The sequence below is a fragment of the Benincasa hispida genome, chromosome 11 (assembly GCF_027475165.1).
Source record: "Benincasa hispida cultivar pf3 chromosome 11, pf3_genome.v1.1, whole genome shotgun sequence".
NCBI lineage: Eukaryota > Viridiplantae > Streptophyta > Magnoliopsida > Cucurbitales > Cucurbitaceae > Benincasa > Benincasa hispida.
In genome coordinates, this window is record NC_143488.1 from 10,824,339 (window position 1) to 10,851,940 (window position 27,602).

Consider the following 27,602-nt stretch of genomic DNA (forward strand, 5'->3'; position numbering starts at 1 on the left):
TTGTAGAATCAACATCTAGTAAATGAAACTACTCATAATTTCACTTAAAGTAGGATTTTCCCACTCAATAAAATTGTTGGATTTTTTCACTAAGTGAGGTCAACTTTTGACCTTTGACTTTTGGAGTCAACATTTGACTTTAGTCAAATTTCAATTAGATGCAATCTTAATTCAAAATTAAAACAATAAAGATTTTGGAAATTTCCACTTTATGTAGTCAACCTTTGACTTTTGACTTTCAAAGTTTGGTGAAGTCAACAGTTTGACTTTTAACCTACTTTGACTAATTCTATTTAATTTCAAAATTAATTTAAAATAAATTAATATTAAATAATTTAATTAATTTAATTTAATATTAAATCCAACGCTAATCTCAATCAATATGAATCCCTATTCATAGTTTTGATATTTAAATCTTATTTAAATATCTCCAACTCGCTCTTTATTCTTCAATTCCCAATTTAATGATACGTCGTTAAATATATTGCACATATTTAACACTTATTCCCTAATTTGAATTCGAACACTTCGAATTCATTCGTCACACTGTTTTAAGGTTTAGTCCAATGAGCTAGGAGGGGAACCTCATGGACCTATAGATCATGGGCTCCAACAAACCGAGATTAACCAGCTTTTTAACCTAAGTAACCAATATTTGTTAACTAATGGGTCACTTCACTAAAGCCTAGTAGTTGCACTCCCCTCACTATAGATATATTTTTGTCCACTCGATATAACCATAATTAGTACATCAACCCTTCATAGGTTGTTCGTAATAACGGCTGAGTCAAAAGCTGTTTTACCCCTGACATTATATCTTGCTTCTTAAGTCCCACTGATCCTCTACTGAATAATTGGTTTGTGATCCAATCACCAAACCGAGTTCCTCTCGAGCCAATGAGAGAATGGGGCCCCTTATTCAAGACCCGGAGTCAGCACTTAAAGGAACAACTTCTCTACTATCCCTAAAAGCGGGTATGAGTGAATTCCGTCTTGCACCCTATGTCCCTAACTATCTACCAGGTCTTACCCCTAAATTAGAGGGCTTATTGAGCCGACATTGATGAGTCAACTCTCACCCATGAAAATTTAAGGATAATCCCGAATAAACAGAGTTCATAGTTAGCTCAGGATTAAGATCAAGTTACCTAGGTCATCACTTTGAAATAGTCAGTCTTAAACAGTAAATAACGTTATAAAGTAAGAGTAGTTTATTTCTTGGTCTGATATTAAATATATTATATTAATTATATCATATACAATTAAGTTAAATTAATCATATCATATATAATTAATTCATCACATAAAATTAATTCCTTCAATTAATTTGAACAATTCAAAGTAATCTAAAATTGATTATCATTAATTTCTGTTGAGTTATAGAGGGGACCTTATGGATCTATAGATTGCAGCTTCAATGATACTTGAAAAATTAATTAAACTTCTTTAATTAAGTTATTCAACATCCATTAATTATCGGTCACTTCACTAAAGACTAACAGCTGCATTCTTTGCACTATAGATATATTTTTATGTCCAGTTGATATAACCAGTCAATAGTGTGATGACCCTTCACAAATTGCTCGTAAGTACAGTTGGGCCAAAATTACCGTTTTGCCCCTATAGTTACATCTAACTTCTTAAGTACCATTGATCCCTCTAATGAACAATAAGTCATAGTCCAACTATGACCAAAACTCTCTCAGGCCAAGAGAGACTATAGTGCCACATTGTTAAGCTCCGGAATCAGTCCTTAAGAGAGTAATTTATCTACTTACCCCGACATTAGAGAATGAGTGAATTTCGTCTTGTGTAGTTGTGTTTCCAGCTCCCCAATCAAATAAATCCCCAAAATGGTAAGCTTATTGAGTTGGCGATCTATCCACTCTCACTCATACAAATCAAAGGATCGCCTTCATAGGCAAGACTTTACAGCTCACTCAGGATTTAGGTCATGTCACCCATGGTCATCTTGGTGAAATGTGAGTCTCTATTATTAACGGTGTTATATAATGAGACTAGTCATTTTGTGGTCCAGTCTTATATAAACCTCTTTGTATAGAACACCCCCGCTCACATGTCTCTACATGAATGATTAAGATCAAATCATTTGTAGCACTTTACAATAATTGTAACATCTACAAAGCGGGTCGTATTCGTAGTGTCACTAGGATAAGGTACCTAGCCTTATCCATCTACTACAGACCATTTAGATTATCACTTAAACATGATCCACCTGTATGTCTCTACATACAAGTTTAAGCTAAAAAAGATAACCTCGAATGTTAGTTTATTGGTTTTGTGGGCTAATTCTACTAAATGTCAAATAAAATCTCATATTTTATTAAATACATAAATTGTTTGTACATTACAATTATAAACTATAGGACCCACGAGATTTAGAACATCAACCCCAAAAAAATAATCATGCATTATCCCATACATTATAACTATTATAATATATAAAAATGCATGAGCATGCTTAACTTAAGGTGGGATTATATATCAATGACATCTCTAAAGCATCTAAATAGCAATGAACCAGTTAATTAGCCCCTAGGATAAAATTAAAGAATAAAATTACATTAATTTTACAAATTTTATCCAAAAAACTTTAGCCGCTCCAGAATGCTCGAACTAGGCCGGACCAGATCGCTGAACTAGGTCTGTCATCAGTATCTTCTTTGTTTCCATTCTTTGTACATCTGTTTTTTTTTTTTTTTTTTTTTTTTTGCCAGAAGACTTAATTCACAATTTAAATGCCCATAACGCAGTGGCATGAATGAATCATATTTAAAAAAAAAATTGAAAATTCTCAGGCCAACTAACCAAATTAGATCACAGCAAAACCTAATATTCATAATGCAGATCCCACCTTAAATGAAAAAAAATTAATTCGTTAATTAAAATTATGGGATGACTCTGATACCAATTGTTGGGTTAAAATCCCAAGCATAGCAAAAAAAGAATTTCAAACCATTTTCAGATTTTAATAACAAATTAACAGAGGAAATGAAATCTAGAAACCTTTACGATCGTTGATGGCTCTGGAGGGCTTCACAACCTTTAATCTTGATTCCTTTGCTACAAATCAAGTGAACACCACCAGAACAATAATTATGATGTAGAGACAACTGAGAGAAGGGAAGTTAGGGAGAAGATCTCTCTCCCACTCCCATATAACTTCCCATGTTGGGGAGTTTGTTATAACTAATTTATTTAAATAATAAACTAAATCAAATTTAATTAATAAATTAAATCAAATTTTATTTATTTAATTTATTTAATTAAATAAAAATAAATTTATTTAATTTAATATAAATTAAATGAAAATTTGATTTATTAAAATAAATCAAATAATTATTAACTAATCAAATTAATTAATAATAATTAAATATCTCATTTTTAATTAAATGTGCATTAGAATCATATTCTAATGCATCCCTCTCTCATAATCTATAGTTCTAATTCAATTAATTTAGTTTAATCAAATTTAATTAAATTAGATTAAATTAAATAATTAATTTAATTCTTCAATTAATTAATCATTAAGTTAAATAGCACATATTTAATTTAACCTTATAATTGAATCACATTCATTTATTTTTCCCTCATATTACCTATAGTTTTAATGTGCATCAAATGCGCATTAATTTTAACCTATAGTTTTAATTGAAGGAAATCAGACATGAGGATTTCCATGAGCAGCGGAATGATCATTCCAAATTCCATTTGAAATTAAACATAAACAATTACAGTCACAAAACAAAAACTAATAGGTCATGCACAATATGAAATTACAGCATGCTCTATAGTGAGATCAAGGGATAAAATATACATACATTTGAAGACTCATTCTTCAAATTCCCTCGATCACGAACTCCAAGCATCCAAGACAGCAATACACAAATGCTTGAAAATGACGGCCACAACACAGCACGATCAACAACGAACACCACACGATCTCTAAGATCACGAACCCAACGAACAACCTCAAAAACTTCGAATTCAGTCGAGTTGAGTGAGGATACCACCACAATAGTTACCTTGGTTTCTCGGTGTGAGAATCCAAAAGTGTGGGCTCTGTATGGGCTTGGTTAGAGGAAGAGATTGAATGAACAACAATCGTGCAGACGATTGAGCAAATGGGAGATGAGAAGGGTCTATCGTGTAGACGAATGCTAAATCGTGTAGAAGAAGGCAGTCTATCGTATAGATATTGCCCTACGATCGTTTAGCTACGACCAGCTGGGTGAACTATCGTATAATAACACTCCACGATCGTTTAGTCTCTCTATCAGCTATAGTTTAGTGAAACGATTCTACTTGATAGCAATTCGTGAGTTTTTTTTTCCGAATTAAGGAACTCTTCTAAATTTAGGAAAATATTTTTCCTTTTATCTTACGGTTACCATAAAACCACAAATAACCTCTCACTCAATTGGTTATTAGAGAAAAAGAGATAATTATCCAATAATTAATATTATTATAAATATATATGATAACCAATTTACCATACTATATTTATAACCTATAGTTTTAATATTTCATCTCATGAAACATATAAACCATAGTTCTTTTTTTATTTCATGGTACTTAATATAAATCATATTTACATTAATCCTCCACTTGATGTATCTCATACATCACACCAATTATATCATATATAATCGAATTTTCTCTTGTCAATTTGAACATTTCAAATCAACTCCAAGAACTGATTCTCAACTTGAATCCATTGAGTTACCAAGGAGACCTTATGGACCTATAGCTTAAAACTCTAACGGTACGTGAATAGCTGACTAAACTCTTTAGCCACAGGATCCACCATCTGTTAACTGCCAGACACTCTACTAAAGATCGACAGTTACACTCTCCTTACTACAAATATAATTTTTGTTCATATCAACCAATCAATAGTGCGATAACCCTTCACAGATCGCTCATAAATACAGTTGGGCCAATTAACCGTTTTGCCCCTATAGTTACATCTAACTCCTTAAGTACCACTGATCCCTCTAATGAACATAAGTCATAGTCCTAATATGACTGTGTCACACCCTGCCCCCAGACCATCTTCTCAGCTGGGAGAGGGATGCAACTATAGCAGTTATCAACCCTCGAGCTGACACTTACTGCCTAATGATTCTTGCGGAATAACTCTGATACCATACTATAACTTATACACAGTGGAATGATTAAGTCAAGGAGATAAACTATAACAGATTAAGTAGGCCCATCTTTTATTACGACAGTGATATAACGTTTATACAACTTAAGGACTTAACAACAAAGTTTACAACGAAAACTGTAAAAACTCTCTGGAAGTGTAATTGGGGCACGTGGCAGACCTTGACCTTAGCAGCACCCTGGTCTGGAACTCCTCATTTTCCGCTACCTGGGGGGGGGGGGGTGGGGGGGAGGATTAAGAAAACATTTTGAAGAGTGTGAGCTACTAAGCCCAGTGAGTGGTTCTTTTAAGATGAAATTCACTTTGAAAATCATCATTTTTGGGAAATCAATCACATGTCAACACTCGCATTATGACTCATGCACAGTCAAAGATATAATCATGCAACCAGTGATTTTTATCTCAAAAGCTACACGTAGCATGCATATCATATCATCAATCAATACAATCATCTATGGAAACCTTCCTATGACCCCAATTCCCGCCAATGTGCACATCGACCTTTTATTTATCCCGCTAGCAATACTTAGGTACTTGACCATATTTCCCGCCGGTCGTCACCGACTATTATTTTCCACCGACCGAAGCCGACCATATTTTTCCCGCCAAGCACCTTTTGTTAAGCATGCTAACTATATCTCGGGCATAATCTCAATTTCCACAGTTACACACAAACAATATCATGGCAATCATTCTATCACCAAAAGCATGTATTTTATATCTACAGACGCATATATTCCAATATCACTTTTGATGCTTTAAAGAAAGCCTCTGGGAACAATATAGTTTACTTGCTTGCCTACTACGGTTAAGGGAAATCCAGAGTATAAAGCTAAATGAATACTCATAATATGCATTTACTATCAACACTGTATAAACACACAATACTCTTTATTTATCAAAGCAACATAACACTCACGATATATCGAAACTATAATGCTATAACACTCACACTATGTGTTAATTATCAACGTTATAACACTCATGATATATCAAAACTATAATGCTATAACACTCACACTATGTGTTAATTATCAAAGCTATAACACTCACCTTAATTGCTTAGAAGCCTTTCTAATAGTTCCCTTTTCTACCTCGGACTCCCTTTTTACCCCTAGAATCTAGATCCAACTTACAGCTTAGATTACTCATAGTTTTAAACCTTATTTGAGATACTTTCTTCTAAAAAACTATTCTAGAATGCCTCAAGCAGCTTACCATAAAATCCTAGCTCATAACTCTTCATGGTTTAGCTGTAATCATCCAAACATCAAGACTAGCCCAGCTTACCCGATAGCTTATCCCCTCTGTCTTTTTCTCATTCTCTAGCCCAATTCCTTAGAGCTTCTTCTCCGGAAGCCTCACCATGAAAACTAGACTCTCTTATCTTTCAAGCTTTGGAATTACATCAAACGCTCGAGTAGATTGGGAGATCTTCTCGTCTCAATTTGATGCATTCTCCTCCACTCTCACTGTCCAATGCACTCTACTCTCCCCCTCTTTTTACGAATTTTATGATTTGTGATTTGAAAATGAAATCCCAAAGGCTATATTTATAAGCGTCCAAACCTTCTATGGTGTTGACACCACCTACTTGGCTGCATGGCCAAATGTTTAATCCTCTTTTTATCAACGTAAGCTGACTTCACCTTGGTTCAATGTGTTCTTCCCAAATACATCCAACACAATTTCTTAGGATTTAAGAATTTCTCTTAATCAGACACCTAAATTTTAATTGATGTTTTCCTTTACATCTTCAAGCTTTGTTTGTGTTCAATTTAGGGTTTTCAATGCATAATCTATAAGATCGTGGCCAAATTCAACACATAAATATCCGACCGTTCGATGCACAGGCGGTTTCCTTCGATCACGTGGGCGTGACGTTCGAATGAGGCGTTCAGGCTGCTCTTGCTCTCTCCGCTCTCACTCTCTCCCACTTTCTCGCTCTCTCCACTCTCTCTCTCTCCAACTTTCTCGCTTTCTCCACTCTCGCTCTCTCCAACTTCCTCGCTCAAACTCTCACTCTTCTCCAATCTCGCTCTCTCTCCCATTCTCTCGCTCAAATCAATCTCGCTCTCTCTCATTCTCTCGCTGCCTCCACTCTCGTTGGTGTCACTCTTTCCACTCTCATTCTTTCCAATCTCGTTAGCTACGTTGAATATGGTTTATCTCCGTGCAACTTCCACACGAATTTTCCCAAATAATTTTCTATATTTTCCTCAGTTCTTCAATACTTTCTTCACTATTCAGGATTTAAGTCTTCAAGGTTTTCTCTTTGTTTTATCCTTTTAGAGTCCTCTCTACTCTTACTCCAGAATCAAATATGGTTATCGTAACTATAATACCTAACCATTATAGTTTACATTCACTCTTACTAATTGTTGATCCACAAAAGGTGACAATTATTACAATTATTATGACAATTGTAAAATTATTAGATTATTTACATAACATAGGATTTAACTTTCTCCTAATTAACCCCTTATCACTTACTTAAGTAGGAAAATGGAGATCCGGGTTTCACAGACTGAGTCTCCTCTTCCAAAGAGAAGTTGTGGCCACTATGTTCAAGACCTAGAATCAGCCCTTAAGGGAGCAATTTATCTACTTACCCCTGCTTCGGGGAAGGAGTGAATTCCATCTTGTGTAACTGAGTTCCCAGCTCCCCAATCAGATAAATCCCCAAAAAGGTAGGCATGTTGAGTTGGCAATCTGGCCACTCTCACTCATACTAATCAAATGTTCGCCCTCAAAGGCAGAAGTTCCCAAAACACTCAAGATTAAGGTCATGTCACCTATAGTCGTTTAGGTGAGATGCAAGTCTCAAGTATCAACAGCGTTATATAAAGAGACGAATCATCTCGTTGTCTGGTTTTATACAAACTCTTTGTATAGGACACCCCTGCTCGCATGTCTCCATATGAATGGTCAGGATCAACCATCTGTAGTAGTTTATAACACTTGTAAACCTCTACAAAGCGGGTCGTATCTGTAGTATCACCAGAATCAGGTATCCCTCCTTAATCCTTATACTACAGACCTTTTTAGGTTATCACTTAAGGCATGATCCACTTGTATATCTCATATATGCATGCTTAAGTTTACATACAATAACCATCGAGCTTTGTTTATTGGATATGAGTAAATGCCAAATAAAATAACTCTTATTTTATTTATAACAATGTGTACAGTTTATAAACTATGAGACTCCGGGAGAATTAGGACACCAATCCCAACATTAATATGAATTCTATTCATATTAAATTTAATATTTGAACTCCTTCAAATAATTCCCCCATTGAATTAATTTTTAAATCAAATTCAAAATAAATTTATGTTATAAAGTTTAATTGAAATATAAACTTTATATTGTAATGTATCACCATACATTATATATTCTTTCCCTTAGTAAATTTGAGCATTTCAAATTACTTTAATTACCCCAATACCCTTTATGATCTACCGGTGGGATTTAATAGACCTACAGATTAGAAGCTCTAACGACATAAGATTAATTGGCTAAACTCATTAACCAAGTTAATCAATATTCGTTAACTGTGGGTATACTTCACTATAGACCCACAATTGCACTCTTCTCATTGCAGATATATTTCTATGTCCTTGGATATTGACCAATAACAGCAAGTTAATCCTTCACGAGTGTTCGTAACACCAGCTAGGTCAAATTACTGATTTACCCCTAAGTTACCTCTACATCCTTAATTACTAGTGCTTCTCTAATGAACATCTTGTTTGTGATCCAACCATCAAACAGAAACCCTTCTCAGGCCAATAAGAGGGTAAGACACTTTGTTCAAGTCCCAGAGACATCACTTAAGGGAACACTCATCTACTTACTCTAAAGTCAGGAAGAAGTGAATTCCATCTCGTGAAATTATGTTCCCAGCTCCCCACTCGATCTTGTCCCTAAAATAATAGGTTTATTGAGTCGGTGAACTGGTCACTCTCACCCATACAAATCAAAAGACAATCCTTTGTGAATAGGATTCCATAATGTAAGAGTTAGAAAACAAGCAGTGGAAGTATCAATGATCCATAAGCATTCAAATTCACTAATTTTGGCAGAAACTAAAGCATGTTCTTCTAAAAAGAGAGTTTTAAGATCATACCTTTGAAAAACTCTCTAAGAACTTGATTGTACAGCAGCAGTTTTCACCAAAGATCACCTTGAACTACCTCAAGATCTTCCCCACTATCCTCTTGGAGCTTTAGACCGAGTTGTGGGACTTCAGAACAGCTTGAAATGATGAAGAACAGTAAAGAACTCACAGCAGCTCAATTGGAAGAACTCTTTCTTCACACTGAAATTTTCTCTCAAAATATCTGTGTTAGCATGCCTTCAAATAACTCCAAATTTCTTTATTTATTGCAGATGAACATGCAAAGAAGAGAATTGCATGGCTTGCAGCTCATGCTTAGAGTATTAATGAAGAGAAGGCAATGAACTTTGTGTGAGCATGAAGAAGATAATATTGGAGATCAACATTTTCCATTTTGAAAGCATGTAAAACCATTTTTCCAATTTTCTTTTAAAATCAAAATTGATTTCAAAAACCATTTTTGATTTGATAAAACTGAAATATATATTTAAATCATATTTAAATATATATTCTCCTATTCCGTTTAATTTGAACATTTCAAATTAATTTCTCAAGCTACTCTAAAGTTTAACCATTTACAAGCTAATAGGGGGATCTCATGGACCTACAGATCATGGGCTCCAACGATTCAAGATTAATCGGCTAAACTCATTAGTCCGATCTAACCCCCATTCGTTAACTAATGGGACACTCCACTATAGCCCATAGTTGAACTCCCCTCACTATAGATATATTATGTTCACTTAATAACCATAATCAGTAAGTCGATTTTTCACAGGTTGTTCGTAATCACAGCTAGGTCAATGAGAAAGGATTTGATTCATAGAGATTATGAATTAGAATTATTCATTAGAGGATTAGTAGGAACTTAAGGAACAAGATGTATTCACAGAAGGCGGGGCCCCGATTGTTCAAGACCTGGAATCAATACTTAAGAGAACAACCTATCTGCTAACTCTAAATAGGGTAGGAGTGAATTCCATCTTGCAAGGCTATGTCCCCAGCTATTCATTCGGTCTTATGCCCAAAATGGTAAGCTTATTGAGCAGTGTGTTGGACTACTCTCACCGTTTGCAGATCAAAGGATAATCCCAAATAAACAGGAGTTCATAGCTAGCTCAGGATTAAGATCGAGTTAACCTAGGTTATATGATAAATGAAATAGTCAGTTTTAACAATAAACGATCGTTATAAAGAAAAGTGACAATTTTCATGATCTAGTCTATATGCAAACTCTTTGCATAGGATGCCTCCACTCACATGTCTGAACATGAACGATTTGTAGATCACATCGTTCATAGCACCTTACAACTTCTTGTAACAACTACAGAGTGGCCGTATCCAATAGTGTTACCAGATACCCAATTTCATCCATATACCTATTAGACCATTTAGGCTATATACTGTCAACTTGATCTTGTTTATGTCACTATATAAAATTACAGTATTCAGACTATAGCCAAGGATGCGTTTATTGGATTTTCATAATAAGATGCAAAAACAATAAGTCATTATTATTGATAAACAGAATGTTTAACACGAACTACGAGTTCTAGGACATTCCTAACATATAATCCACTCAAGATTGTGACTAAGTTTCCTAGGTCATCCTAGTGAAATAGAAACCTGACAAGTCAATGGATTTACTTCTAGTGGTTACTTTTTCGTGGTCCGGTCTTATGCAAACTCATTGCATAGGATACCCCCACTCGCATGTCCCCTAACACTGAATCATTGCATTTGTATCAAATAAAAAGTGGGTAGTATCTATATACTATAGACCCTTTAGGTTGTATATTAAACATTGATCCTCGTATGTCTCCACATACAGTTCAAGACTCATACAACAGTCTAGGATGTTAGTTTATTGGATTAGGGTTATTTAGGCAAAATGAATATAAGATAAGCAATAACTATTTATTGTAATAAACATTTATAACACTTTATTAATGATCGGTCAAATGTTACATTTACTATCTGCGAGTTTGAGAGCATAAAACCCAATAGTTAGTGATGTCTTGACCAAAATATGGTAACTAAATATTATAAGAATAAGAGTTATTCTGGTGTAATATTTGGTTGAGAATGTTTCAATTCAGTGAAGGAGTAACTAACTGCCCTACCGTAACTTTTATTCTAACTCACTAAAGTATCATAGCAATAGAAATTTTGAATTAATATGAATGGGATTCATATTAAATCTATTAGGTTCATCTTTTAATTTCTCTGCTGAATTAGAACAGATAATAGTTTGCATATAGTCAATTGACATGTTTTATATATTTCAAAGTTATATCATCTTCTCTTAAGAGTTTTAATTTTTTATTATCGATATAAGTCAAAGTTTTGATAAATATGTTACTTTGAAATATGTCATCAACAAATAGAGGCTGTGTAATTGTTTCTTTCAATTTAGAAAATGTTCTAAAAATAAATGTTGTCAAGAGTCATGGGAAGCTAAATGACCTATAAAGTTAAGTATTTTTGGCATCCAAGAAAATTATTATGACCAAGACTAATTAGAAAAATGATACCTAATTAGTTTGGGATGTCAGATGATCATGAATTTTAGAAATACCCCAAAGAGAAAAAAATAAGAATAAGTAAATTTAATTTACTGTATTCTTGGTGAGAATACAGATTTGCACCTTGATTGTTCAATAATGATTCACCATCAGAATTTTTTCTTCATTACAACTAGATTGTAAATCTTGGAAAATACTCAATTTAGTGGAATAAGTGTACTAGTTGGCAACGGGGAACTCATCTCAATTAAAGTAGTGGGAGGCATTAAAATGTTATTTATTTATGTTGAATATGGTGTTTTTATCACTATAAAAGAAATTCCATTTCTCCAAGCTTTATTACTAAATTTTTCATAGTGTATGAACAGTTTTAGTAATAAGGTATGTTTTCAAAAGTTGTTTTGAAAATATGTTTAGCTTTAAATAAATACATTTTTGTACATTAAATTATGATGTTGTTTATTTATGTTGAATATGGTGTTTTTAGCACCATATGAGAAATTCAGTTTCTCCAAAATTGATTACTAAATATTCATAGCGTATGAATAGTTTTAGTAGTTAGATATATTTTCAAAAAATTGTTTTGAAAATATGTTCAGTTTTAAATAAAACACATTTATGTGTGTTAAAGGTTAACACATTTACGTACTAAACTAACAGAGTGTAAGGATTAATGAATCCAGAATGAAAGACGGATTTTATTCTCTTGAATAGGATACATGTGTTTGGTTTTTAAATGACAGTTACAAATAATTCTCTAACAGTTAAAGTTAAATTATAATTATTTGTCAAAGTTTTGCTTCTCATGCAAGAATGTCATTAAACCTTCTTAGATAAGGTTACTTAGCCAATGTTGGACTTGCTTTGACCTAGGTGGTATTGTGATCAAAAGCATAAGTTTGACTTCATAAACAAGTCATTAATGTGATTGATGAATAAATGTATTTTATTCTAATACAACTTAAGTCTTATTTTCTTTGAAATGTTCAAAGAAAATTAGACTAAAGTATAAGTCATTTAGGCAATTGTATTGTGACATTATAATCCAATCATAATGATTAGTACAAGTTTTATCTGTTGTACTAAGCCTAAATAATAGAGATGAGATGACTCAATTTCGAACATTATGTACAATTTGGATGAAATGTGTTGTAGCAGGAGAAATATGTCCTTGTTAAACTTTGTACATTTTAAGTACTTTGTTAAACAAAGTTCTAATCTTTTAGAATTATATTGATGCCTAACTCCACGAAAGAAATGTAATAGAGATTGCATTGTTTGAACTTATTTCCTCCAAAATATTTGTGGAACATTGTTGGATTATGGAAGTGTTATAAAACTAATTTATGACATTTTGGTTTTTTTGGGTAAGTTGAGACACTTGTGTCAAAAAAATCCTTGGTGAAATAAATATTAAGCCTAATTGTAAGTAGTCCATGAGGACTTTATAAATGGCCTTTTGAACATTCCAAAGTATTATGATGTATTTGTGTGACAAATACTTATTCATTTGGAAAATTAAAGGTTGCAGACTTGTAAAAGGGTTGAGTTGTGATCGACATTGTGGCCTTCAATCGTTCGTCAAATCTGAGTCACAATGCCAAGATTTACAATTAAAAACGAAAATTGAAGGAAATCTCATGAGTTTTGGCCTAGAATGACCAAAACCGAGCAAAATGCTCTCTAAGATGGCCTAACTCTCCTCCCTTCTTACCTAAATGGGAAAAAAATGAATTTATACTATTGTCGCAGCGTAGTGACACTGATACGAGCGTTGTAACACTCCAGCCGCAAATCATATCTCGAGTGTAAGGCGAGCGTTGCTACTCTATGGTGTTTTGGGCAGACACACGCACGCAGTGTAATCGCGTCAATATTTGGAGCGTAGCATTGTTATGCTACCCTACTTCTTCACATTCTACCTTTCAGTATAGCATTGCATCGTAAAGCTAGGGAAGTGACGCTGCGAGGGATTTGAAGATACTGCCTTCAAGCATAACTCTACGCTTTCCAGAGGGTTGCTACGCTGCACACAAGGGCCTTTTGGTCATTTTCTCTCTTTTGAAGCTCGGATAATCATTTTAGCTCCAAATTGCTTCAAATTAATCTCGATTGGCTCGTAATCGTTGATTCTACCTCATTGGTGCTCAAGACCTACAAAATAGCATAATTAACATGTAAAATCCATTAACAAGCCTTAATTAACTTTAGGGAAATAGTATTTTTATAGCTCTATCAATAGTGATCCCACAACAATATATTTCTATCCTTAGTTTCAAAATATTATTTAAGTAAACCATGGTCATGACATACACGGTGCGTAGAGCCAGTGTCTAGCCACTACCCCTCAGAACCCCCGATCAATTTACTTCTATAATCATGGCAACTAATTCTTCTCCAGCCAGGTTTGCTTGCACAGCAGGACGACACTTGTTTCTATAGTCCTTGGCCATATGTCTAGGCTAGCAAAGAAATTGTACGGTTTCTCCTGAGGGGGTTTCTGATTCTTTTGACTCTTCTGGTTACTAGATCTATAATTCTGAACTTTCATCTTGTTTCCATTTGGCTTTAGTCTAGGTTTCTGAACAGTAGGGGTGGACTTTCTTGGTACGATGTTTACCTTATCCCTCTAGTTCTGTTTTTAACATGTAAAATCCATTAACAAGCCTTAATTAAGCCTAGGGAAATAGTACTTTTATAGCTTTATCAGTGGTGATCCCACAACAATATATTTCTATCCCTAGTTTCATAATATTATTTAAATAAACCACGGTCATGATAGACATGGTGCGTAGAGCTAGTGTCTAGCCACCACCCTTATAACCCCTAATCAATTTACTTCTATGATCATGGCAACTAATTCTTCTTTAGCCAGATTTTCCTATGCAGTAGGACGACACTTGTTCCTATAGTTTTTGGCCATATGTCCAGGCTTGTTACAATTAAAGCAAAGAAATTGTACTCGTTTCTCCTGAGGAGGGTTTCTGATTCTTTTCTCTTCTGGTTACTGAATCCATGATTTTGAACTTTTATCTTGTTTCCCTTTGGCTTTAGTCCAGGTTTCTGAACAGTAGGGGTTGACTTTCTTGATACGATGTTTACCTCCTCCATCTGGTCCTGCTTTTGAGCTTCCCCCTCAATCCTCAGACGTATTATCAGACTTCCCAAGGAAAATTCCTTGGTTTTATGCCTCAGTGTATTTTTAAAATCCTTTCACATAAAGGTAATTTATCAATAATAACAGTAACTTGAAAATTGCACATTTAGAGGCATACCTTTGCTAATGATTTCATGAGCAATCTTCTGCAATTCATGGGATTGAGCCTCCACAGATTTTTTTCTCCGTCATTTTGAACTTCAAATAATGGTTGACACCACATTTTTTTCGAACTGGCCTCTTCAATATCGTTTTTTTTTTTTTTGCAAGGCATCCCAGACTTCTTTTGCTATGGTCATCGTACTATAATAGTCAGATAGATCATCAGTCAAACCATTTAAAATTAAAAAAAAAATAGAGAAAATCATTTTCTTCCCAAACAGTAACATTTTTTATCTGTTGTTCGGTCGGATCTGTTTGTGGGACAACTGGCTTCTCCGTGGTACAACCACCAGTAACTTTCTTCACAATGAGTAAGAACAACATCTTCTAGTTCCAACGTTTGAAGTTTGTCCCTTCAAATCAGAAAGGGCAGTTGAGATCGATGGACAGAACATCGTTTTGTATTAATATGGCCATCACGAACAGCGGCAAATAGAGTATCTTAAAATTGTTGGAATAGCTATCAGCGAATAGTGATAGGAATGGAAGCTCAAAAATTAGCAGTAAAGAAAAAACCTACAAAACAAAAACTCGTGAAAGGTTGAGTCACGAATCACTCTCTCTTTAAGACGTTTCGTGCCTCTGTCGTGTGTGCAAGCAGTTCAGAAAGAATGTCACGTTGTTCCCAGAAGAAAACAATTCAGATTAAAACCTGTCCATATCGGAACTACACTAGAATTTGATCGGTAATGCTCACACTCTTCTAGACTGTGCTCAAGAATCGGGAAGGAAAAAAACGATGTGGTTGAGAATGGAAAAGGACGGAAGAATTTCCAATTAATTTTTGTCCATCTCCTTCTAAATAATTGACCACAATTTATAGTAGGGTTGGCAACGGGGTCGGGGCGGGCTGGGGGGGCGTCCCCCTTCCTCGGCCCCGTGGGGGAAATTCTCCCCCATCCCCACCCCCATCCCCACCATTTGAAAGTGGGGACGGGAGCGGGGATTCCCTATCGAGGAAATGGGGTCCCCGTGGGGCCCATTCCCTGTTTCCCTACGGTGATTCCCCTATGGGCTTGGCTTTTTCAATTATATTTTTTTTTTGTTTTTTAAGTTTGGGCTTGGTTTCTTGGGCTTAGAGTTAGAATTTGGATATTTTATATTGGGCTCCAATCCAAAACTATACATTATAAACATAAATATAAATAAATTATTTTATATATTATAAATTATATTTATAAAAATATAAATATATCAAATCGAGGTCGGGGATTAATCGGATCGGGGTCGGGGCAGGTACCGTCCCCGTCCCCGAACGGGGCCCTAAAAATTTTTCCCAGTTTGACTCCATCCTCGGTCAAACCGGGGATTCCCTGCCCCGATCGAGACGGGTCCCGTGGGGAATTTTGTCAACCCTAATTTATAGGCCTTAAATGCCAACGAAAAATTCATAAAACAAGTAACGTGCACGTAAAATGCTCCCCACAGGAAATTTTGCCAACCCTAATTTATAGGCCTTAAAGGCCAACAAAAAATGCATAAAATGAGGTAATGTGCACGTAAAACAGAGCGTTAACTGACAAGAACGGATGACCATTGAACAGGCTAAAACGAAAAAACTGAATTTGTTTGTAGGACAACTGGCTTCTCTATGGTACAAGTGCTAGCAACTTTCTTCACAATGAGGAAAAATAGCATTTTCTGCTTCCATCGTTTGAAGTGTGTCTCTTCAAATCCGAAAGGTCAATTTAGATCGATGGACAAAACGTCTTTCTATGTTGATACGACCATCACGTATGGTGGCAGATAGAGCGTTAAAATTGTTGGAACAGCTACCCCGCGAGCAGTGACAGGAACAGAAGCTCAAAAATTAGCAGCAAAGGAAAAAACTGTAAAATACTTAAAAGGCTGAGTCACAGATCACGCTCTCTTTAAGACGTTTCGTACCTCTACCCTGTATGCAAGCAGTTCGAAAAGAATACCTCGTTATCCCTAGGATAAAACAGTCCAAATTAAAATATGTCTAGATCAGAACTACACTGGCATCCGATCGATAATGCTTACACTTTTCTAGAATGTGCTCAGAAAACGGAAAAGGAAAAAACTATGCGGTTGAGAGTGGAAAAGGAGGGAAGAATTGCCAGTTAATTTTTGTCCATCTCCTTCTGAAGAACTGACCATAATTTATAGGCCTTGAAGGCCAACAAAAAATGCGTAAAACAAGGCAACATGTCCCTAGGATAAAACAACCTAGATTAAAATTTGTTCAGATCGGAACTGCACTGGAATCCGATCGGTAATGCTCACACTTTTCCAGACTGTGCTCGGAAAACGGGAAGGGAAAAAATGACGGGGTTGAAAATGGAGAAGGAGGGAAGAATTTTCAATTAATTTTTGTCCATCTCCTTATGAAGAACCGACCATAATTTATAGGCCTTGAAGGTCAACGAAAAATGTGTAGAACGAGGCAACGTGCATGCAAAACAAAGCATTAACCGACAAGAACGGATGACCATTGAATGGGCTAAAACAGCAAAATTGGACGATTTAGAGGAAAATAATTTTTTTAAAAGAAAATATTTAATAGTAATAAAAACAACACACCACACCTGACCTATCGGTGGCAGCAAATGCATGGAAAGACCATCAAACCCATATTTACCTACCTCCTCATCCCTCCTAAAACTTCCCCTTAGTACCCAAACCCACAAGATAAGGTAGAGGTAAATAACAAGACATCTCCTTGTTGTCCCAACCAACATGGGATTCTCCACTTTCCGTTTTCCTTCATTTCAAAATATAATAAATTTTCAACAAGTCTCTCTCTACTTTATTTCTTCAGTTTCCTCTTTCCCTTTCCTTTTGCATTATTTTAGTTGATAGATGCAAGGTAAAGAAATCCATTTTTCAAAAAAAAAAATAATTATTATTATAGCTGAAGAAAGTAGAGAACTTCGAAACCATTTATATTCCTTTTGGAGTTTCGAATGGGTAAATTTCGTGTAGAAACGAATATGTAATGGGGTTATTTGTAGAATAGTTTCACGTAGATTCCAATAGCAGAATAGTTTGAACTTTCCACGAAAGGGAGGGATCCATTTGAAATTAGCAGCCACTAGCCTCTTCAGTTTTCAGTCCAGATACCTTGAGCTTTTGTTCTTAGAGATCCAATACTGAGAAGCTATTATTCTGAATGCTTCCTGTATTGTTTATTGGATGCTACCATAATGGACGTTGTTGGAGGTGTCACATTTCCCTGATCATTGCTTTACCTGAACCTTTTTTTTTTCTTTTTATATAAGATATGATGTGAGTTTCAACTTTCCAATATTTTGTATCCATTATATCAACTTCTTTTATATATATAAAATCACTTTCCCATATTTTATATCAATTATGGGTTGATTATTTCTTCGAGGGTCAGTTGAATTTACTATTACTTTTCAATTTGGTTAAAATTCTTTCTCAGATTGCTAACCATTTGGATCAGATGGTCGAAAGTATTGTAGAGGAAGCCTCTTAAGGTGATTATCCAAGTGAATATAAGTGGAGAAGAATGTATGTTATTTTAAGTGACTTTGTGACACTTGGTCTTCTTTTAGTTTATTCTGAGAGCCAAAGAGAAATTAGCATAGACGTTTCTCAATTTGTTTTGGGAATGAAAGTGTCACTTGGACTAGCATAGACCTAATTTTTGTCAATAAAACCATCTTGGGGCATTAGACTTAATAGAATTTTAGTGCTATAGTAGTATGAAAATTTTCCTATACTACCTCAATTTATTGCTGGCTACAAAAGTAACATTTAAGAGTTATGTGAGTTCTATAAAATAAATCAATAATAAATTAATAAGTCAATTAATGACGTGTCAAATAATGAATGAGGATAATATGTACTATAGTAATACTAGATTATTTTTATTTTGGAGAAAATTTCTAGTACTGTGGTAGTGCTTGCCACAAAAGTAACATTTAAGAGTTATGTGAGGTCTACAAAATAAATCAATTAATGACGTGTCAAATAATAAATGAGAGTAGTATATAATACCTTAGTACTAGATTTTTTTTCTCTTATACATGTAGCAAATATTGCCATATTGGACACGTGTCAAAACATAATAGAAAAAGGCAAAAAGTAAAACAAAAAAAAAACTTCTCGTAACGAAAAGATAAATCAACTAAGTATTAACTTTTTTTCAAACAATTAATTGGACGATTTAACATAACATTTAAGAGGAATTTGGTTCACCAACATGAATTGAGTTGATAAAATATACAATTAAGAGAGCGTTTAATATGCATTGTCAAATATTTAATTTAAAAAATAAGTCATTTGGGGAAAAAATTTAAGTATTTGGCAACCATTCAAAATAGTTTTTGAAGTGTATTTTCAATAATTTTTGTCAAAAGTATTTAAATAAAAATGAGTTTATTGAAAAACATTTTTTTTCTTAAATCAATCCAAACGGGCCTTAAATGTTTGGCCCACCAACTTTAAGTGTGCGTTTGGAATTATTTTTGGAAGAGATAAAAGTGATTATATAAAAATCTTAACTGTTTTTTTGTGTTTGGTAAAACAGATTTAGGAGTCGTTTAGATTGACTTGAAAAAAAAAATATTTCCAAAGAACTCATTTTTATTTAAATAATTTTGATAAAAGCTTATTAAATTACACTTGAAGGTTGCCAAACAATCCAATTTATTCCAAAATAACTTATTTTTTAAATTAAATATTTAAAAATGTATTCCAAACATATCATTAGATTTGAAATAAATCAATTAAAACCACACTTAAAAATATATTAATTCCACACCTATTCTAAAAGTAGTATCCTATCAGCTTTTAGATTCTCCTAAGATGAGGTAGTTAATGAATATTTAGTTTTCAATTTTATACTTTAAAAATAAGATTTATTGTATGTATCTATCTCTTTAACTATTTCCACCTAATCAAATCTATTTTCTAATTTTCATAAATTGAATGCATCGATTTTTTTTGTAAAAAAGTATATCATATTAATGTTTTTTAAAAAAAGTTATTTCCCTTAACATTTAAAGATTAATCTATACCAAACAAAATATATTATTCTAAACAATTATTTAAAAATTTAAATTACAAAAAAAATATATTAAAAAAAAGTTATTTATAAGTCTATTTTAGCTATTATATCTAAAATAAGATATTTTTGTATTTATTTACTAAACACTATCCTACTTTTTTCAAGTTTAAGCTAGAATTTACCAAATATTAATTTACTTCATTTAATTATTGATTTTTCTAGAAGCACAGTTACTAACAATTATTTCAAAAGCTACAACCACCAAACTAAATTTAAATGTTAGTGGAGTTGAGTTGGTATATTTTACCAACTCACAACTCCTCAACTCTCCCTTCTTCTAATGTCTTCAATGGCTTCATCTATCGGCCACTATTGGCGACTACCGCTGCCACACTCCAGGCTCTAGCAACCACCTCCAAATTTTGCATTTCTTCAACAATTCCTCCAAATTTGGCATCGGAGAATAAAGAAAAAATCATGATAGAAGAGAGATACAGAATAACAACAGGAAAAAGAAGAAGAAGAAAAAAAGATGTCGTTGATGATGATAAAATTCATGGAGAAAAATTAGAAATCAAAAGTTTTGATTTTTCTTTGGTTTCCTATTTTATTTAACCTGCAAGAAATGTAATGGGTTAATTGTTATTCATTACCAAAAGAATAATAATAATAATAAAAGAAAGAAATAAAATTTTAATAAATAAAAGAAAAATTGCAATCTATATTTTACTTAATCAAAGATGGGTAGAATTATTGAACAAAAAAGTTTCAAAACAAAAATAGTAATCATAAAAGCAAGTTATTTAGACCTATTTAGTAACTATTTCATTTTTAGTTTTTGAACTTTTTTTTAAATTAAGTCTATTTTCTCCCTATTTGCATCTTTCTTAAGTACATTGGTTGAATTCTTAACCAAATTCTAAAAACAAAAACAAATTTTTAAAAGCTCTTTTTTTTAGTTTTCAAAATTCAATTTTGTTTTTTAAATTATTGGTAAAAAGTAAATAACAAAATAAAAAATTTGGAAGAAAAGTAGTGTCTATAGGCTTAATTTTCAAAAACTAAAAACAAAAAATGAAATGGTTATCAAACAAGACCTTAAAGTTTAAAAATTGCTCCAAATACTCTAGTCATATGAACTAAAACTCTTCATCCCAATCAAAGACATATGAACTCAAACAAAATAACCCCACATCCAAAACACAAACATATACACTCCACAGACATGAACTCCTTATATCTTATCTCAAATCAACGACTCAAACAACCCCTTTAATATAATATTGATAACTTATAAAAAATACAAGTTATTGTAGTTCTTTATTTAGAATAATTAAGGAAATGTAGAGGAAAATGGATTAACTTGAAATAAAATTCATATAAATAAATAAGTCTTCCGTTTATACATTTACAAGAATCATTATCCAGAAAATTATAAAATCTAACATCTTTGAAAGCAAGATTCTGATTAAAAAAAGAAAAAAGCAAAATTCGGCAAAGTAAACAAAAGCTACAATCGTGGACGCATAAAGAGATTAGATCAACTTCAATCTTGCACGTAAAGAACCATGTGTTGAATAGGAACATGAAGAGGAGAAAACGGCAAACGCATGAGCGGTGGATTACACCAAAGTGCAAGTTGGTAGCTAATTTGAGATGGTCGCTCCCGATCTAATGAATATGTGATATGAGTATTCGACGCAATAGGTCATGAGATTAAATGTAAAGATGTCAGACAATCATTAGAAAGAAGCAAAAAAACATTCCTTTTTATGCCTATAAATAGCCCAACAATTTCAATACAAAGTGTGGATCTTATGTTGAGAAATTGACCGATCTTCTTCAACCTCTCAACTTGATCTTTGGAGAATTTTGAGTGAGAACTCAACCTTTTTCTCTGATTAAGAGAAGCTTCATTCGTCTTCACCACTAGCACAAAGGAGCAATCAACCATTAAAGCCAAAGGGAGCAAGAAATTGAGCCTAACGGCTTGACATCTTCTATATTTACACTTTTACTTTGTTCCACTTGAATTTGTATATGATTATTGAGATTGAAAAACTATATATTTTAATATAAATCATGAAGTCTATTTCTTATCCATTCATGCTTTCATTTCTTTCCGCCATGAGTAACTAAATTTTTAATGGATCGGGAAGAATGAACTAACATTCTCATGAGTTTTGTATAAGATGAAGTTCATCTTGTTTAATACATGCTTAATCTATTGCTTAAATCCAACTAATCAACCGACCTAAATAGAAATAGCTAACTACTCGAGAGCAAGTGGCTATTGAACTCTTTAAACAAGAAAAAAAAATAGCTTTAGAGATAAAATTAATTTTTTATCCAAATTAACTTAAGCATGTGTCTTAAAAATAGGGTTTACGTGGCTCAAATCACTGAGAGGTGAGATTATCATTTTATAAGTTAAGGACATGAAGATACACATTTCATTACTTATGTGAATATTAGAGAACCTTCTCAATGCACGCTGCATTCTATTGTGTTGTATACACTTCATTCTACGCATCATCTTCACCATTCACACTTTCCACACATCACCATCATCGTCACATTCAACGTGTCATGCCTCCATAACATCTCTTCACTTTGACTTTCCTTTGTTCCACCTTTAGCTTGTAATTAATTTAATATTTTAGTTGTATAAATACATACTTCAACGCATTAATTTGATAACTTATATGTATGTCCATCTTATTAATTTCAACAATTGCTCATTAATTTCAACAATTAATCAATACAGAGCCCCTACGTTCAACATTAGTTCTCACCAAGAAACCTTCATTAAATTTGTACTTGGACTTGATATTGGAAAACTTGTCATAAAATAGAATACATTATTCTCCATTATTCATCCTTCAGCGCAACAAGCAACAACTATATTTACCAATTAAGTGATTTGAGTATTGATTGTAAAAAATACATACAACGCTTGATGTTACATATCATAAGATATAGTTTTTGATTACGTCAATTTTAGCTTTTAAAGAATCTCTTTGAATTTTGTATAAAAAGATCATTTAAATCAATTTTAGAAAAATTATTTAACAAACTTCTAGTAGAAAAATTATTTAACAAAATTCTAGTATATGCACTGAGGGAGTAAGAAAAAAATTCTAGATAAATGATTTTAAAACCTGATTTTTATTGTGCTCGACCCTACATTAACCAAAAGGATTCCAAATGCAAGTAGATCAATGGGCACTCCTTTTATTGCTACACATCATCACGAATACAACAAATGAGCACAGGATGGACTTGGACCTAATAAATCTCTCTCAATCTTAATCAAAGAACTTTCAGCTGCAGATTATCATAGCCAAGCTGTCCTTTGTACCTTTCAAATATATTCTCGAGTGCTTCAACAAACCGACCGTGTAAATCAAGCACCTGACAAACCAACCATGAAATAGTTATAAGCAGAATAAAATATGGGATCTACCATGATATAGTTACAAAAATAGTGAAATATATGAATTGGGAAGTAATCCATCAAGCAGATAATTCTAAAGAACTCAGTAAAATTATAGGTTCAAATCCTAATTCTGGGGCAAAATACACTTGGACCTTGAGGTTTGGTATTGGTGTTTATTTGATTCTTGAGATTTCAAAAGAGACATTTTTAGTCCCTAAAGTTTGTGAAAATGTTTTAGATGGTCAATGAAATTATTTGACCGTTAAAAGAAAATGATTTAGCAATAAATTGATGACTGGATTGGGCTGATGTGTTTTTTTCTTTTTTTTTTGATGTGTTGGCTACATGACTGCCATTGACGTTGTCGCCTCTTCTCTGGAAACCAGTGAGTTAATTACCTATGGGTACGATAAAAGCATCAATAAATGAGTATTCTCTCTTTAGGATTTTCTTACATATGCAGCCATTTTTTTCAAAAATGGTTTTGTTATGTTTCCCTATGTTTAAGGACTCTTTTGTATCTTACAAATTATTCTTGGAATTAATTTTTGTCCAGAATTCTGAGGCTCTGTTTTCAAAATTGTGTAGAGCATAACAGAGCAATATCTGGAGCTTTCTTTCCTTTAGAAAGTAAAGCTTTTGAAATAGCTCTATTATAATGGTTGGCCATTGGTTTTGTGATGACGGTTCTTTGGTTTAAAAATTTTAAAAGTAGAGAATAACAGAGTTGAAAATCGAAATGCCTGCAACTATTAGTCTATTATCTCACAACCAATGGCGGTGTTACCAACATCAACCTTAAAAAATCAACTGAGTGATGATGGTGGTTGTGTTGATAGGAAAAATGAAAGTTAAGATTTGCAAAATGCAAATGCTGTCAGTTGACAGAGGAGTGTACAAACTCAAGCGGATGCAAGGTTAGTTCAATGAAAAATGGGTTGTTGTGGTGCTATTAACTAGCCAACTATTACAAGAGAAAGTGTATGACACAGTTGATGAACACACCGATTTTTAGAGAAGGCAGCTACGAAATGGAAGCTATGGTAAGTCTTCAAGAAATGAGAGAAAACAGAGAGAGAGAGGAGAGGAGAGGAAAAAAAACAAGTTATAATTTAAAAATAGACGTTTTCAGCCAACTCAATAAAAATTGCTACATCAGCCTAATCTAGTCATTAAGTTATTGCTAAATCATCTCTTTTTAACGGTCAACTATCGGTCAAATAACTTTAATGACCATGTAAAACATTTTCAAAAACCTTAGAGACTAAAAATATCTCTTTTGAAACCTCATGAACCAAATGAGGGTCCGAACCTCGAGGACCAAAATTGTATATTGCCCTAAATTCTAAAAAGTAAAGCAACTAGCTTTGATCCCTCAGAGCTCCCCCACCTCTCTTTCTCGGCACTCAGCTTGCCAAACCAAGTTAGCCGGCTGGAGTTTCATAGAGGAACCAAAAGAAGAGATCCTTTATGGTCAATATTAAGTATGCTTAAACATTCGTAAAGAATTGCAATCATTTCAGCATATATGCTTATGGAATGAAAAGACACCTACCTCGTCACTTGTTGGATTTGGATTTTTCTTCACCTCAATGGGTCTCCCCACCACCACATGCATCGGCCGCCTATAAGGAAGGGGTGATCTGAAAAGTGAAAATACATTAATATTCAATGATAGTCAAGTGACGATGCAATTAGAACTAGATCGATCAACTTATGAACATAACCAAAGATCATGGACGAACACACTTGATCCCAATCCTGCAACATTTTATTGAACTTTTTCGTGGATCACTTTGTTCCTCCTCTTCGGACAAATTTGTATACATGTAGATTTGTATATAATATAGTTGCATATGAATAAGTCAATTACATCTTTTAATCATTTTTAGATGTTCTTTCCTTTTATAATTAGTTCCCTTGGTTAGAATTTCTCTGGTATAATATTTACTCATTATCAGGTCATTTTTTTCATAATAAGAGAGAATTATTATCTCTCCAAAAATAACCCGGTATCAGAGCAGAAAAACAAAAAAAACCCTAACCCTAACCCTATCCATCAGACATCATCAGCTGTTAAGTCGCTGCCGCCGCTATCAATGTCGTCGCCAACATCTTCCATAGAAGTTGGGCGGTCCACGTCTTCATCGTTCTTGACAGCATCATCCTCGCAATTCTAGTTCTTCTTGCACACTAAAGCCAATCTCAGTTGACGAGTTTGCTGCCCATTCTGTCGTGCTTCGCGGTTGTCCACCGCGCATTCCATTATGCGAATGTCGCTGTCCAGCAACATGTTTTTTATCGTCTCTCGTTTTCAACGTCATTGCACATCAGTACACTGTTTTTCTTTTTCTAGTTCGTGTGGGTTGTCTTCCAAAACCATGGATTTCGTCCTCCAACACCGAGGATCTTGCCTTCACCATCTTCGTCATCTTCTCTGGCGAGGATATATATCTATATTTTTGTCCTCATCCTGTGGTTTAGTAGCCTCCTGGGTTTCTTGTTAGCAATAACGTTTTCCAGCCGTCTCTGTGGATTTTCTTTTTTGATATCCATGAGTGTCTGAACCCGTTTACATGTACCTTGACTGATCTCACGGATAACCCGTTTGTCCTACAACATTTGGGTGTCAAAAAAGTTGTAAGATATTAAATCCTAGGTAGGTGGCCACCATAGATTAAACCCATGACCTCTTAGCCATTTATCAAGGGGCTATTTCTTATGTACCACTACGCCAAACCATGATGATTCATCTCTGTGGAGTTTGGTGCAAGATTTAGGTTGAAATCAATTCTCCTTCATAGGTATTATTTGGTCCTCATCAAACCAAATCAATTATTCCCACATTTGGTAGCATTATCATGTTGCAAAGAATAGAAATTTTGTTCAACCTTGTTGGTTGGGTTACTCAATCTCAATTAATCAATCTCTCCCATCATGTCAAAGCAGAAATGTTGCATCATCTATAAACATTAGGATATTGTCTTTCCTTGTTTCTCTGCACATCATCTATAAACATTAGGATATTGTCTCTCCTTGTTTCTCTGCACAGCACAATAAACAAAAATGATGGATTGTAGATTATGGAGTGTAATCACGACCGGTGACATCAATATTTTCCATCAATTCAGAGCACACCCTAGTCATTCCCCAGATCAAATAGCAGATGTATCTCTCTCTGAAGTTACAGAAACAGAGTTGATAAAATTATCAAACGATCTCCTACTCTCTAATGTTCTTTATGTTCCTACGTTGAGTTATAACTCAATGTCAATAAGCATACTTACAAGTGACTTGATTTTTTTTTTTTAATTTTGAAAGGAAATGAGTCTCTTTATTAATAGGATAGTGAGATAAAAACTCAAAGTACAAGAGTAATATACAATGAGCAATAAGGCTAAGGATCAGTAGGCGCACCCAGATATCTCAACTAGGTTGACACCCCATAGCGCCCTCATCATATCCAAAATACATACACAAAAGGACTAGAGTGCGGCTGGAACACAGCCAATACAACACAAACTGCTTATCTAGACCGTACAAGTGATAGAAACAAGAGAGAACAAAATAGTAAAGAGAACCAAGAAAGAATGAGAACAGAAAAAACAACCGTTGTAATAAAAGCAAAGAGACCGCACTTAAGAAGGGAAGATAAAAGCTCTCCAATTCGTGTTGAAATCCAAGATGCTGTAACTATTAAAATGGTTGGAGAGGATGCAACAAGATGAAGTAATACAAGTGACTTGAATTGTATATCTAAATTTTATTCAAATTTGTGTGAATCAAGAGTTGGGTTCAGGAAAGGTTATTGTCATTGCTAAGCAGCATGAAGGCCTCTATCTTTTTCCCAAAAAACATATTCCAAGTTTGTCTTTCAACCCCAAGTGTGAGTTTCTTTCAGTTTTGTTAGTCACACCCTCGAGTCCTCTTCTAGTTCTAGGTCTTTGTCTAGTAAAAATCAAGTCATATTATGACCCTTTCATCTTGGTTTATCCAAAATTGTATCTT

At 33.8% G+C, this 27,602-nt stretch overlaps 1 protein-coding gene across 3 annotated transcripts in view; it reads right to left on the minus strand.

Moving 5' to 3' along the window:
• Positions 1-23,304: 23,304 nt before the first annotated feature.
• DGAT2 (diacylglycerol acyltransferase family) overlaps positions 23,305-27,602 on the minus strand; it is a 100,699-nt gene continuing 96,401 nt past the window's right edge. Inside the window, exons 8-9 of one of the 3 annotated variants that reach the window (XM_039047859.2) lie at positions 25,150-25,237; positions 23,305-23,569 (exon numbers count right to left, since the gene is read on the minus strand). In XM_039047859.2, the coding sequence (XP_038903787.2) occupies positions 23,468-23,569; positions 25,150-25,237 (190 nt within the window). In that variant the 3' untranslated portion in view covers positions 23,305-23,467. Of the gene's footprint in view, positions 23,578-24,702; positions 25,027-25,149; positions 25,238-27,602 lie in introns of those variants that run through there. The other 2 variants (XM_039047860.2, XM_090306830.1) reach the window with 2 other exon arrangements.